At 40.5% G+C, this 15,209-nt stretch overlaps 2 protein-coding genes across 4 annotated transcripts in view; one reads left to right on the forward strand and one right to left on the reverse strand.

Annotated features, from left to right (window-relative positions):
* Positions 1–2,659: 2,659 nt before the first annotated feature.
* Positions 2,660–15,209, reverse strand: part of LOC120948953 (zwei Ig domain protein zig-8) — a 212,108-nt gene continuing 199,558 nt past the window's right edge. For all 3 annotated transcript variants that reach the window (XM_040365835.2, XM_040365834.2, XM_049606790.1), the window contains exon 9: positions 2,660–7,512. In XM_040365835.2, coding sequence (XP_040221769.1) covers positions 7,376–7,512 — 137 coding nt within the window. In that variant the 3' untranslated portion in view covers positions 2,660–7,375. The remainder of the gene's footprint in view (positions 7,513–15,209) is intronic.
* LOC120948955 (27 kDa glycoprotein-like) lies at positions 13,175–14,520 on the forward strand. The gene is made up of 6 exons (XM_040365839.2): positions 13,175–13,289; positions 13,371–13,620; positions 13,697–13,860; positions 13,933–14,059; positions 14,126–14,246; positions 14,361–14,520. Exons 1-6 carry the CDS (start codon positions 13,241–13,243, stop codon positions 14,415–14,417), a joined length of 768 nt encoding a protein of 255 aa, XP_040221773.2. The 5' UTR covers positions 13,175–13,240; the 3' UTR covers positions 14,418–14,520.

The following is a 15,209-nucleotide window of genomic DNA, read 5'->3' on the forward strand; positions in this document are numbered from 1 at the left end:
ACATCGATATTTGCATCTCAGACACGACATTCTAGCTATTTTATAGTAAATTTCTGTCAAAGTTACACTTTTTATTTACATGCAACCTAACTATTGAGTTTGAAATTAATAAGTAATCCAATTTATTCTCCTCCCCAGGACTGCCAATCCTGGCATAGCAATCCTGGAACACGTCATGAACACATGCATGAGGTGCGCTCTGGAGCGCACCCAAGATTTCGATCCAACTCGGGCAAAAGCGAAACCAATGATTCAGACCAGGGTAGGAGTGAAGCCTGGAGTTGAGGCTGGAATTCCGACTCCTACAACAGACTAGTGTTGGGTTTTAAGAATCTTTCGTTGAGATTCACTAACATTAATTTTCATCGATGCTTGTTTCGAATCTTGAATAGAATCTCTAAATATTCATGGATCTTTAAAGATTTGTGAATGCTTGAAGATTCATGAATCTCGAAACATTCATTAATATTGCAGCGCTGAAATTCGAAGCAGCGCCGTGTAGACGCGCATTCAGAGCGCTGTAGACACTCGGACATGAGAGCCCGGTGACGGGATCGGAATGATAAGAGCGGCAGTTGTGCAATTAGTGAATAATAAATGTTTTCCGGGTATAATAAGTTTAGTGTTTGGTTTTATTTAAGTTTCTACAATCTATAAAGATTCATTAATCTTCAACGATTCAGGGACCTATACAGAGTCATGAATCAGTGTAGATTCATACATTTCTAGGGACTCATGAACTCTTAGACAAAAGTAATTTTCAAAATGTTGAATTTGTGCGATCCCGTGGTACAGTGGTTAACTCGTACGACATGCCCGTCGTGGGTTTAAATCCGCCAAGGACCGTCTCCCCGTATCAAAACAAACTATCTGGCTGCGTGGTACCAAGAATTCTTGAATGCCTGTACAGGCTGGCATAACCACGTAGGTTGTTACGCCAAGAAGAAGCTCAAGCTATACGCATCTTTCGCGATTCATGAATCTTTACACCCAGATTCAGATTCATTGAATCATTCAAAAGATTAATTCAGATTCATGAATCTGATTCATATTTACTAATCACTACTCCAGACGACTACTGATGACTTTGACTCCAGATGACGCTCAAAAATTCCGGCTCTATATAGCCTCGATTCCAAACGATTTTGGACGATTCGGCATGGCTCTGGAAATTGCTGACAGAAAATTTTCGGAGTCGGAACGGATTCGACTCCAGATTTCTTGTCAACTTTACCCATTCCGACTAATCCTAAAACACAACTTGAACACATCCATACCACGACTGGACCCAATTACGAAGCCCCGAGGTTTACGAGGCCTTAGAAACGATCATAAACCATGTCTCAATCCATAGCTGAACTGTCACTCAATCCATAGCTGAATGAGAATGAACCTACACTGGTCCTGGTACATATGGCGCAACCCTATATCAATTCTGGAACCAGTCACGAACTCATACCGGTCCTGGAACATAGACTGCACCCATGCTTCTAAGAATTGTGAGAACAATCCAAAAACTATGAGAAAAGATGAATAAATCATTAGACGAATCTAAAACAATTACGCAAACCAACCAATAAATAGTGTGAAACCCTGTAACAAACTTATTTTGGCTACGCTTTTTCGCTTCACATCGTGAAATTCTCACGGTATGACAAAATGTGCGGCGATGTAAGCTTCGTAGTTGTGGCCTTTCCTCACTCTTTCAGCAATCTGATCATTTCAACGAATACAGTCCAACTTAATAGACTAAGGTCTATTTATCAATTTTCTTTCAAAAAAGTACTCAAAAATAACAAAAAGGAAAGCCAACACGTTTATTGATTTTTATACGAAAAGAAAGTTTTGTTTTTATTAGACTTTTTGTTTGCTCTCAATTTTTTTTCCTGTCCATGTTTTAACCGCTTCCGTTCGACACTCGTGTACCAGTGCAAACCCTGTGTGCAAACCGTTCTAATCAATTGCTATCCTCTTTCTACTGCGTTTTCGATCGATCAACGTTTGTTATTCGTTTCACTTACTTGTTTCAGAAACATTTCACTGCCTGTAAAGTGTCTTTGCTCTCTACGTGGGGCTTTGAGTTAGCTGTTGTTTTGACTAATCCTTTTGTCGCTGCTTTCTTTGCCCTTTCGTACCGATTTGGTGAGTCACTGGATTGAAGTGCGATCAAAAGACAGTGCTTGCCAAGGTCACGTTGCACGAGGACGTGCTTATACGCCTCGTTCTTCTGCAATGCAATTCCAACGCTAAGATGAATCAATCATTTGCCCGCTTCAATTTAGAGATAGCAGCCGTTTTTTTCCCAGTGGCATCGAATAGACAGTTTGAAAAGGTTTAACAACGCTTACAATTCCTCCGCGCACAGCCTGTGCCTGTGTGCCACCAACCACTGAGTGTACAATTCCACTAGATCCACCTTCATTCCTACACGGCTCGTTTTGCTAATTCCATTGCTTCCCAGTTTTTGTGCTAGTTTGCTGTGAAACGGGGTGGGGGAGGTCCGCCCTTCCGCTCAGCCATAGAAACAAAGGGATTTGGTTTTCTTTTGTTTTGTTTTTCTGTTACGATCAAAGAGATTTAACTACTTTTCCACACGTTTCACGCACGACTTGCTCGATTAGTTTAGTATTATTTTTTGTTTTTTTTTCTCCCCTTTTGTTTTTCCCTTTCAGTTTGTGGTAATGAATTTCGTGTGAATACCTTGTAAGTGTTTGCTATTTTGCTAGTTTGCTTTTGCCACCCTTTCTTTTGTAATTGTTTCATGTGATGTTTTCATTCTGTTATTTTTTGTTTTGTTTTTTTTTTCGTCTTTTGTTTTTTATTTACTTTATTTCAGCAACTAAAAGTGTTTCTATTTTACAGTTTAGTTGTGAATGTCTTTATTTTTTTTTCTTTCTTCTTCACCAATCCATTATTTGCCACATCGAGCAGTGGTTTTCTTTTTCTTTTTTTGTAATTCTTATCTGGTCTTTGTGTGAACGTGTTTTTTGTCCCCTTGTTTCGGACTTCCGTTTCCGCTTTCGCTACAGTTATTGTAAGTGTTTTGTAAGTTTTAATTTAATTTTCTTTTTCTTTACACTATTCAACGGAAAGACTATATGTGTGTGTTTGTGAGTGAGTGTGTTGTGTATTTTTTTTTCTCTCTTTAAATTTATGTCACTGTAACTAGAATATCTCCAGAAAATGGTAACAAATTTATTACTTTCTCGTTAAATCTTTCTACTATCTTTTTATCATGCAATTTAGTTTAGCGTGTGGGGATTTATACTTCCTCTGCACCACCACTCCTGCTCGGAGCAGTGTAACGGAAAAACGAACCACGATCGTGTAGAGACAGCCAAGATTGAGTTATGCTTTGCAAATCGAAACTCATAGTAAACTCATCATTTCGCACAGGAGTGTATAGTCAAGAAGGGAGGGACGTAACGAAACAGAACTTTTATTTTACATTGCGCGCCTGTTTCGATAGACAAAGCGTGAAGGTGTGTGTTCCGTGTGTTTTGCAACTGCCTTTGCTTTAGTTTTTATTTCTTTTCTCTGCTCTACTTTACGTGTTTGTGTGTATGATTGGATTCGTTTAGTTTTTGTTTTTTTTGGTGAATGAAATTAAATTCCTCACTAAACATAACAGATACATGCTTTCTTAATTCAACTATGTACAGACGCTCTGCTTCCATCACCGGTGTCCGTACCCGGCTGGCGACAGTGCGGATTATAAGATGTAATACACTTGCCTTAACTGTACCGATTCTTAACCCTTCTACTGGTGGACTGGAATATTGGCCGCGGGATGCAGTGCATCGGGTTTTACGCAATTTCAAACAATGTTCGCACGACCACTTTATCGGTCTGGTTCAATTTCACCACTCCATAAGAAATGGGACGTAAAAACCCTTCATAAACCACTTCAAGAAATGCCATTCCATTCGCTCTCTCTCGCTCTCACACACAAACACACACATACACACAAACGCACTTCATCTACAAATCTCCAGTACCGGTTTGCATTTGCATTTGCTTTTCGACGCCACTGTGCCACCCCCTTTGCACATTTTCTGCCCATTAGCCGTCGCTAAAACGGAGCACAGTTTCAAGCACAACCGTTCTTGAGAACGAGATTGCGCGCGTGATTGTTCCATTTGATTGGTTTACTTTGAAGAAGACGATGATGACGACGGTATTGCGCTAACAGTGGCAGTTGTTGGTCGTTTCGCTGCGAAGCAATGGGGTCTCATTTTGAAACTTCATTTTCGAGTGGTTTCGAGTAGAATATTTCGCCCTGTGTGTGTGTGTGTGTGTGTGTGTGCGTGAATAGTTTAACCATAATTCCAAAATGGCAGAAAAAGGTTCAACGTTCAATCTCCCCCATTCACGCCCTGCTCCACATTCGCACGAGTTCATCGGAATGAAGTGAAAAGCGAACTGTAAATTATACTTTCCGATGAGCTTTTCATAAACTGTGCATCATTGTTTCGGCCGAAGGGGGCGAGTTGGGACGATGACACTGCGTCGCAATGGTGCCGGCTCTTTGCCCCCGGTTTATTGCTTTCGTGTGCCACTGTGCCATTGTCTTGGGAGTTGCCGCAGTGAAGTGGGAGGTAACACAAAAAAAAGATGGACAAAAGTTGGGAGTTTTTTTTTTGTTGGTCTTGTTTTATGCTGTCGCCCCCTTTTTTCGCTGTCTTTGGCAATTCTGAGGAGGGCTTCTTTAGAACCTTTCTCGAGGGGATTCTGCAAGGGATGGATTTTTTTGTTTCGTAGCAGTAATGAAGTAAAGGGCGCATTGGATCACGAACACGATGGAGCGTGAATTAGTTGAAACAATGTGATACAAAGGACGACACAACTGAATCATGCGAGGAAAGGAAAGGTCAAAGGGCACGACGGTGATAAAGTTAATATTTAGAACGACATTAACTTTTGCAAAAGCGAAAAAAAACCTTTAAAAAAAAGGAATTTAATTTGGATTGAATTTTTATTCATTTTCAACCAATCTGATCCATCGATTGCCTACATTCAGGCGGCTATTTGAAAAGCGTTAGCAAACAGAGCAGCGCAGGTCTGCTCGTGCTGTGGCAGAGGAAGTGTGCAACGGTCAAACAGTAATGGGTAAACATTTTCCGATGCATTTGCAAGGAGGAAAAACCCATTTTCAATGGTATACAGAAGCGAAGGAAAGAGGAAGAATGCAACAAAACGCCCAGCCCAGCGCGTAACTGTTTGCATTATTAATGGTCGGGCCCATTGCGATAAGCTCCAATTATATGCGGATTTGATCCATTCGGTTTCCTCCCCGTGTAGCACGTGCCTGCGATTGTGGATGGGAGTTGAGGTACACAATGTTTGTAAAAAGCAAAAAAAAAAAGAAAATAGAAAAAAAAACCAGCATTCACTCGCCAATACCAATTATTGAAACATTCACGATCATTCACTCGATCACAAGTTTATCGGGGCCGGGCAAAAACATAAAACCAAAAAACCTCCAGGTCCGCTTTCTTTCCGCGCCTTCCAGGTTGGGTGAATGCCTTTTTCCTCGGTAGAAAGTGTGTTTGCATTCCACAGGCATGGGTCCGGCAGCATTGTATGCGTTATCGGAACGCTTCAGAATGTGCGTTGATAGGCAAACGATTGGGTATGGGACGCAGGCAGGGAAGGGTTTTTTTCCTCTTCATTATCTGGCGCATCCATTTGTTTGGCTTATTGAGAGCCGGGGTTTTTTTTTCCCACGAATGCTTTTTTGTTTTTTTACGATGATGCATTTTTAATGCACTTTTGTGTTGATTTGTCTATCGATGTGGAACACACACACACACACACAGCGAAAAAAAAAAGCGAGGGAGGCTGTAGGAGAAGGGGTTGTTTTTGTGTATTTACAAATTCTGAACATCGCTACAAACGATTTCGGTTCAATTTCGGTTTTGATTTCCTTCCTTGCTGAATGTTTTTCCACGCTTTCTCTCTCTGCCTCCCTGTTTGGTTCAATTTACCATTTCGGGTTAATTTGCAACCCGGCATGTGGTGCACTCTTTGTTGTTCACTCAAGTTTAACCTGTGCGTTCATTATTCAAATGGTTGTTTTTACACTTTTGTCCCAGCGCACACCCGCCCACCCATACCCCGCGGTGCTTTCGGGGTTCAACGAGGAGGAGCGTTTCAGCGGATCATAAAAGGATCATGTCTGCTCCTGCTGTGTATCCTGCTGCACCCCGAGCCATCCCAAACGTTCATTTGCAATTGGTTTGCTTGCAGCGAAATTTCTTCCCTTCGTTCCCGGAACAACGGATCATGCACCATCGATTCCGGTGGCACAAGTCATGTTTGATTAATTCATGTTCGGCAATAGTAGCAGCAGCAGCAGCAGCAGCAGCAGTATTGCGTTTTAACAATGCATGCACGCACCACACGCGAGCGCGATTCCTCCCTGCCCCGTCCCTCCGGCCCCGGCGATGTTAAACCCTTTGTGGCCAGCATTTGACCCTTTATCGTGTTTGTGTTCCCTTTGTCCAACCCTTTCGCGCACTGGTTGTTTCACGAAGCAGTGGGAAAAGTGAAGTGGATGAGGCTTTCGTTTTGCCTTTAATTTTTAAGCTCTCGATTTATTTACACGTGACCATCTCTCGCGCACGGGGGTGTGTGACGCAAGTTCGGGGCGAGCTCATTCCAACGTGTGTGTGCGTGTGTGAGCTGAAAGTTTTCTTTGCCAATTCAACGCTCCGCAATGGTGCACACATGGGCGGCAGTGTAGAATGTTTGTGCTCCTTTTTTTACTTCGCTCGTTCGTTTGTTTGTTAGTGTGAATGCATTCCGCTTCATATTGCTTGTTTTCGTATGCAGCGAGTTAATTTATTTAATGGTTTCCTTCTTCCGCCTTCTGCACTTTTGCAAGTTTGCACGAGGAAGAGAGGAAAGCTGCACCCCGGGTAATTCGATTCTGGTCCACCAGCTGCAAGGAGGAAGGTGAGATAGAGCGGGATGATGATGAAGGGTGAGGGCTCAACCAAGGTGGAAACAAATGAATAGAAAGTGGGATCCACTACCTATTTACAAAGAGTTCACTCGTCTTCCCACTGAGTCGGAAGATTGTTTTGTTCGAGATTAACTGTTTTATTTTTATGTGTCGATTTTTCGCTGCTCTTTTGCCACTCCCAACTTAAAGAAAACTTTTGTCTCACACTTCTTGGAAGTAGCTGTATCGGTTGAACAGTTGAAGTGAAACATAATTTTGCGTTTTTTTTAAATCGTTCTTCTAGATCGCTGTCCGTCCGTGCGTCCCCGGGATCAATCAACCTGTATTGCGCTATGGGCGACTATTGGGCCCCACCTGAACACCTTCGCCTCGTTCGTGCTTTCCTTCGTATGCTTTACGTTTGCTCCATTAGGCATAGCTCGACTTGAGCAGATACGATAGTATCACGCTGGGAAAGAACAAACACTCGAACAGGATGGCGGACAGCTGTGACGTGGCGGCGGCACCGCTCGTTTTTCGGCGCGAGATTGCTGCCGTATTGTCGCCTGCAATCGAAAGAAAATGGAGAGAAGAAAAGTGTTGTTAAATATTTTGCATTCAATGAACAACCAGCTGAGTGATTAAACATTTGGCAACTCTTGCTGAGACGTAATGTTTGTATAGCTAAGGGAAAATTGTTTGGAGCAAAAATCTGTTTATGGTAGCTTGACAAAGAATATTTTACGAGCCCACGACTGGCTTCATAAATAACTGGAACATGCCTTGGTAAAGAAGTACTGTTGCACCAAATAGAAATTAGAAGAATAATAGAAAAAAGTAGATGCCCTTCAAATAAGTAACAAGAACATTTCAAATTCTGTTGAAGTAAAACTTTGACAATGAAATGTAACGATTGAACATTATTGCATAATTTAATTTTTATCTTTAGGCTTGATCATTCTAATACCTGACAACCATGCATCTGATTCTTCTTCTTCTTCTTCTTCTTTGGCTCAACTATCGTTGTCGGTCAAGGCCTGCCTGTAACACTTGTAGGGTTAGCTTTCAGTGACTTATTGACTACTCCCCATAGCAGGATAGTCAGTCCTACGTGTGGCGGCACGGTCCATTTGGGGCTTGAACCCATGACGGGCATGTTGTTAAACTGTACAAGTTGACGAATGTACCTCGAGACTGGGATGCATCTGATTAGTCTGATTAAAAGTGCGATAAGCGCGGATTGTGTGCTAATTCCTACAAGGTCCCTTGAAATCATAACATAAGCATGGTCATGGTCATGACCGCATGGGTCGTTACGCCATCCGAAGACGAATAAGAATCATCAAGCTCAAGTATGAGTAATTTGATTGTTTATTGTTATGGGAGCATTTAGTTCAGAATATGCAGTCTAGAACACTAAGTCTAGAATATTAATCAAATCTACTCCACTGTAAATAGTAAGTGAGTAGTAGTAGTAGTAGAGATGTTTATTGTGGATATAAAGAAAAAAAAAATACATATAGAATCGAACGTTCTTTAACATTGGGTACGCAATGTGCTCTCCTCAATAATCGGGAATTTTTATAGCATAGCTGAGTAGAATATATGTTGTTTGCTGATTTTAAATCTGAGTATATGGGAAAAGTGCAAAAAAAAAACCCATGCAATTTTAGACTTAACCTAAAAACATATATATCTAACCTATATCTTAACCTACATTTGCTAGACCTAATCCTTAACTAGATAGAGAAGAGGAGAGCTTTGTACAGAAAATTATAAACTCATATTTTATGCTTAGATACGATGTTCAACTAGTTGATTAATTATGCTAATTGAGCTCTGGCGACATTTGTTTGCGTAATTTACATTTAAATTTCCTATAAATTCTTCTATTTTTACTAAATTACTTCTTTTGTGTAAATCGTTTGTGTTATGCCAAGGTGGTAAGTTCATGATCATTTTTAATATTTTGTTTTGTCTAACTTGAAGTTTTTTTCTATGAGAGTACGCACAACTAATCCATGCCGGCGCTGCGTACGTCAGAATCGGGCGTATATAAGCCGTGTAAACTAATTTTTTGTTTTGCAAATTTAGTTTTGATTTCCTATTTAGGAAAGGATATAAAATTTTTAGTAATTTGTCTACTTTTTCTAATTGTTTTTCTATGTGGGTTTTAAATGTCATGCGTTTTTCTAAATGTACTCCAAGGTATTTAACTTGATCTTTCCATGTAATGTTTCCTTGCATAAAGCTAACTTCATTACTAGGTAATTTGCGTAAACTAGTGTTTCTCGTGAAGAAGATTGCCTCAGATTTATTTGCGTTTGTTTTAAGCTTCCATCTATTGCAGAACTTGGCGTATGCTTTTAATGTGCCATTTAAGGCTTTGATTATTGAGCTCGGACTTCTGGCCGTAGCCGCGATTGCTAGGTCGTCTGCATATAGATAATTTGTACAGTTGTTTGTAGAGGGAATGTCAGAAATAAATATATTAAATAGTATTGGCGATAATATACTACCTTGTGGTACTCCCGCTATGGGTTTAAAGAAATTTGATTTAGTGTGCCCAATATGAACTGAACTTTTTCGATTGCTGAGAAAGGACTGAATTATTTTTATAATATACGTAGGAAAATTATATTGAATTAATTTATATAACAGGCCGTCATGCCAAATGGAATCGAAAGCTTTTTCAGTATCTAACAAAACTAAACCAGTAGATCTTTTTCTATTCCGATTTTCTATAATATAATTTTTGAGTCTATGTATCTGATGAGTTGTTGATTTTTCGGGTTGAAAACCAAATTGTGACTGTGGGATGATATTGTTAATGTCTGTATGAGAACGTATATTGCGTGCAATAATTTTCTCAAAAAGTTTACCTATGCAACTCAGAAGGGATATTGGTCTGTAGTTTCCAGGATTAGAATGATCTTTTCCGGGTTTTGGAATAGCCACTATTTTTGCTTTTTTCCATTGTGAAGGAAAGTATCCTAGTTTAAGACAACTATCAAATATTATTTTGAGGTAGAGTACTGCCTTTTTAGGAAGCATTTTAATCTCTGTGTTGTTAATTTCGTCACAGCCTGCTGATTTTTTATTTTTAAGATTTTTGATTATGTTCATGAGTAATTTTGGTTTAACCAAGTAACCAGGATCCAAGGAGTGATTTTGGTTTCTCGCAAAGAAAATTCTATTGTTTTTTGTAACTTTCCTTTCCATTGGACTATTTGTGTTGTAAGTTAAGTAATGAGAGTTTTCAAAATGTGTTTTGAGGGCGTTACATTTTTCAGTGGCTGTTAGGAAGATGTTGTTTCCTAGCTTTAGCGTTTGAATAGTATGTTGCTTGTTTTTAACTATTTTTACAAATTTGAATAGGTTATTTGTATTATTTTGTTGTGTATTTATACTTTTTAATGTATCAGACCAAGCTCTGTTACGGGCTAGCGACATTTGCTGCTCTATCTCTGTTTTAAGTGCATGATAATAATTCCGAAAGGTAATATTACGTCTGTGTCTTTGCCATTTCTTCCTGTATTTATTTCTTAGTTTAATTAGAGCAATAATGTAATCTGGAATGATAATGTTATATTTTCCAGGAATTGCTTTCGGAATGGCACTTTGTTTAGCTGTTGTAATAAGTGAGGTTAAGTTATGTAGCATATCATCGATTTGTGTAGCGTTAATTATGTCATTTGGGTGTATTGTGGTCAAGTCGATACTATTATTTATAATATTTTTGAAAATATTCCAGTCTGCTTTTTTGTAATTATAAATACCTTTGTTGGAAACAAAATTAGCTGATGAATGTTTTATACTGAATGTAACTGGCAAATGATCCGAAGTGAGAGCAGTGATAGTTCGTAATTTCGATATTGTATACAGATTTTTTGTTAGCATTAAGTCCAACGTTGAAGTATTTCTTGTGGGGTCGATAGGAATGTATGTTGGTTTATCTGGGAAATGTATAGAAAATTTACCTTTTTGTGCTTCAGCAAAAAGGAGTTTTCCGGCTGCATTTGTAGAGACACAATTCCATGATTTATGTCGCGCATTAAAATCGCCACAGATGAAATAGTTGTCGTTTCGCGCTGAAAGTTTCTTGATATCTTGTTGAAAGGTAACTAAGTTGGTATTTTTACCTGGGTGATATGCTGCTATTAAAGTAAATTCTCCTAGTCTAGTGAGCACTTTAACACTTAATGTTTCAATTATCCCTAGTTTATTATGTTTTAGCAATTGGTGTCTAAAATTGCATTTGATCGCTATTAGAACACCACCTTTTGGTCCCGATAATCTATCAACTCTATATACTATATAATTCGGAATAGAAAAAGCGTGCACTGGTTTCAGAAATGTCTCAACAATCAATACAGCATCAATATCATATCGGCTTAAATAGTAGATTAAATCCATCTTTTTGTTGGCAATGCCATTAGCATTCCAGTAGGAAATATTAAAATTGTCTGGGCAATCCATCACGGGAAACAAAATTTAGCAACTACCTCAAAGATCACTGTTATTTGATCCTGCTTTGTTTTGCACTTTTGTAGCTTCTGAAAAACTTCGCCTACAATTGGAATTATTTCCGAAGAATTAAAAAGTTCGCCTGACGCGGTTTCATTTTGTCTGAAATTTACAAATTTGACTGGGTTTTGTTCAAGTTGTTTCCATCCCTGAATTGTTTTTGTCTGTGGTAGAGCAGGAAAGCTATTTTTTTCCATGTTGAAAGAAGTTGTACGTTTCGGTTCTTTAGGTAGATTGGCAGCGGGACGTTTAGGACATCCGCTGAAAGTAGCTGTATGGTTACCGCCGCAATTCGCGCATTTCAGTTTGTGCTCTGGCACTTTGCCATCACTTGAAGATGACCCAGCTGTGAGTGGGCACACTGACGAATTATGATCGTCAGCACATTTGTTGCATCTAGCGACGCGATTACAATTATTCGCACCGTGCCCGTACAGTTGGCAACGTTTACACTGCATCGGTCCGGCTCTTTTCGAAAAATAGCTCCATTTCACTACACAGTGATCTAGAGCAGGGATGGTTCTGAGAAGATTCATGGATATTGTACCCGCCGGAAAGTGCAGTAGGTATACTGCTTGATCATCGTATCGTTTTTGCCTGATCTGTAACTTTTTTATACTGGTTGGTTGCAAATTCTCTTCTTTTAAGATCTCCATCACTTCATCGGTTGGGAGATCGTGTAGGCCATACAAAACGATTTTTGTAGATTTTTCTTCATCTAGTTGATAAGTATGATATGCAACATTGCTGTTTTGTAGGTGTTTTATCACGCTTCGGTAATCGCTTGTGTTAGTGACCTGAACATTGGTCCCGTTGTTTGTCTGTTTGGTGCTGTACCTCACTACACCTGCTTCTATTACACGCTTATGCACAAAATGTACGGACGAGCTTTTAACGACAATAGGTGGCACTTTGTTCGTTACCGTCGCACTGGTGGAGTTTTTTGTAGTAGTGGTTTTCGGGACAGCGTCCTGAAGCTTTGCTGGTGTATCTTCACACTCGCTTAGTAGCGCGTAGCTGTTTTCGGAACGATCCGATCTAACGCGTGAATCGTCGTATGAACGATTTCTGTTTCTTGGTATTGGTCTTAACCTTTTACCTTTGTGTCTTCCTCTCCCCCTCATCTTGTTGGTAGGAACGGGACACCTGCTGCTTGTTAGTATTTTTTTGTGATTCTATCGCTATCGATCGCTTATCAGATTAGAGATCAGCAAATTTACGTCTGCTCTCGATCGGAGCTGGATTGCGACTGTAAATAGTAAGTGAGTAATTCTAGAAGTACATAATGGTATAGTAAATCGTTTTAAGCATCTAACCATGAATACATGCAGCAGCAGCAGAATATATTCTTTAACATCATATGAAGTATAGTTTTTGTATTTGTTTCATCGAAACTTTAAACAGAACAATCTGTCCATTGGTGCAAGCAATATAATACACTTTGTTTACCATGAATCGCTGCGAAACTGTTACGCAGAAAAAGACAGACTCATCAAACATAACCGATTTCTAACCAAATCGCGTTTGCGAAATTGTCAACAAGAGCACTGGAACGGTGCGCTGGTGTGATAAGCAGGCTGATTGACACTATCATGCAGTGTCGAATCTTACATAGCAGCTGCAGTGTTTTCACGACCAGCTTATCAGGCCAGACGCTATTGCTTTCGTCTGTTTTCGTTCTTGACCGACGCGATCCGGTACGATTATTCTCCGTCCAGCAGTGGATTAAAGTAGACGTGAAATTTGTTTCATTCCGAAACAGCAACTATGGTGCATATTAAGGCAACACTTTTGGTCATTTTGGCGCTCACAACAGGTAATGCTACGTAGTGGTGAATAATGTAAAGATGTAACATTAAAAAAAATCAATTCGTTCCTCCTAACATCGGTAATACAGTGGCGTTCGCCTCACCAAGGTTTGCAAGAGATGCCGATTCTTCCTCGGAGGAGTCTGCCGAAACGGGTGAAATTATGAAAGAGCTGCAGGAATTTTGCCGTAACAACAGTGGCTCCGATGCAGCCTTCGTTACGCTGATGGAATCGGCCCAGACCACCTTTACGTGCTTTGTCGGTGCCATCGATTTGGACGCGTTCATGAGCGACCTGTACACGCTGTCGAATGAAACTCGGTCGACGTTTTTCCCTCGGTGTGTATGGTTTTTGACGAGTTGGATTATTGAGTAGGAGACTAATCGGGTTTGGGGTTAATTTTCTTCAAAACAGCTACTGTCCTCAGCTGCGGACGGCCTATAAGTGTACCGATCAGCTGTTGAATGATTTCCGTCCGTGCCTCGAGGAGGATGACTTCACGATCGTGCAGGCACTGTCCGGCATCATTCCCGATGCCGTGGATCTGATGTGCAAGAATGAGGGAGAAATCTTGTTCAGTAAGTGTGCTCTGTTCGATAGAGTGTTGGCAATACATCATTGATCATGTGTGGAAAAAAAACCCTTTCCAGAGCTTGAAGAACCAAAGTACGCGGACTGTGTTGCCAAGATTGGAGACAACTTCAATGAGTGCATCAACACGTTCCTCAACGGAACTGATGACTGGGATATCTCTCACCTGAACCAGGATCAGTGCAAGTAAGACCGTCAAACTGATGATTGATATCTGATTGGTTCTAAAATTCACTTTTGTTTCATCCTCAGCACCCTCACCGGTTTCCGGCAGTGCGTGGAAAGCAAGCTGAGCATTTGCAAGGCACCGGAACTAATCAGCGTGTACGATCTGTTCCACAACACTCTCTTCCGCATGACGCCGTGCCGTAACGTAAGTAGCACAGATTTGATGTATATATTTGTGTGCGACGTTCGAACCCGGTCGCGAGAGAGCCAAATGATAATTCTAAAACAAAACAAAACTGCTCTCTGCTCTTCTTTGCAGTACGTGGATGTTCCCAAAGTCGTGGTCCTTGATAACAACGAACTTAACGAGGTTTAGCTCGGTACAAGCGACTTGCTACCATCGTACTATCAGGTTTGGGTTTTTTAGATTAGAGGGGTTTTGTTTCTGTAAAATAAACAAAAATGATTCTGTATTGAAATCGTTTGCACGTGTGTGTGTATCAGTTAATGAGAGAAATGATATTCTTCCTGTGCTTGCGAATTTTGTAGTGCGCAATTTGTGCCGTTTAAACGCGATTAAAGAAACCTTTGACATTGGCCTCAATCGGAGAAGCGGTAGTAATGACTCAATACCATTGAATCGTGTGATAACGTGCGATGAATGTACTCTTGTTGGTACATACAGCTGTGCAGTGTTATGTTGTAATCAATACTTTCTACCGTGGTGAAGGTCAGATGAGCAGTTTATAACTGTACCCTGGACTGTCTCACAGTAGATACACGTTACGGTGGAGAACTCGATCGCTATCGTTGCTGGAGAGTCGGCACAAGATCGTGAGAGTGGGAGAAGGGAGAACCAAACCGTTAGAAAAAATTGGAGATAATTAGGATGTTGGATGTAGGCCGTAGTGTGGTTTAGGTTACTTTAAGAATAGTAAAGTGTTTTGTCCACGGTTGCGGTGGGTAAAGAGGGCAAAAAATCCAGAGTCGACTCCAATCTGACTCCAAAAATGTTAAATTTGACACCGGAAGGTAGGTCCGACCAGTACTATCCGGAGCCGTTGGGTATCTGCTGGAGTCGTCCATAATCGCTTGGAGTCATGAGGAGTCGTCCGGAGTCATCCGGTGTCGTACAGAGTCGGAGTCGTCCAGTGTCATGCAAGGTCGG

The sequence above is a fragment of the Anopheles coluzzii genome, chromosome 2, assembly GCF_943734685.1.
Source record: "Anopheles coluzzii chromosome 2, AcolN3, whole genome shotgun sequence".
Classification (NCBI taxonomy): Eukaryota; Metazoa; Arthropoda; class Insecta; order Diptera; family Culicidae; genus Anopheles; species Anopheles coluzzii.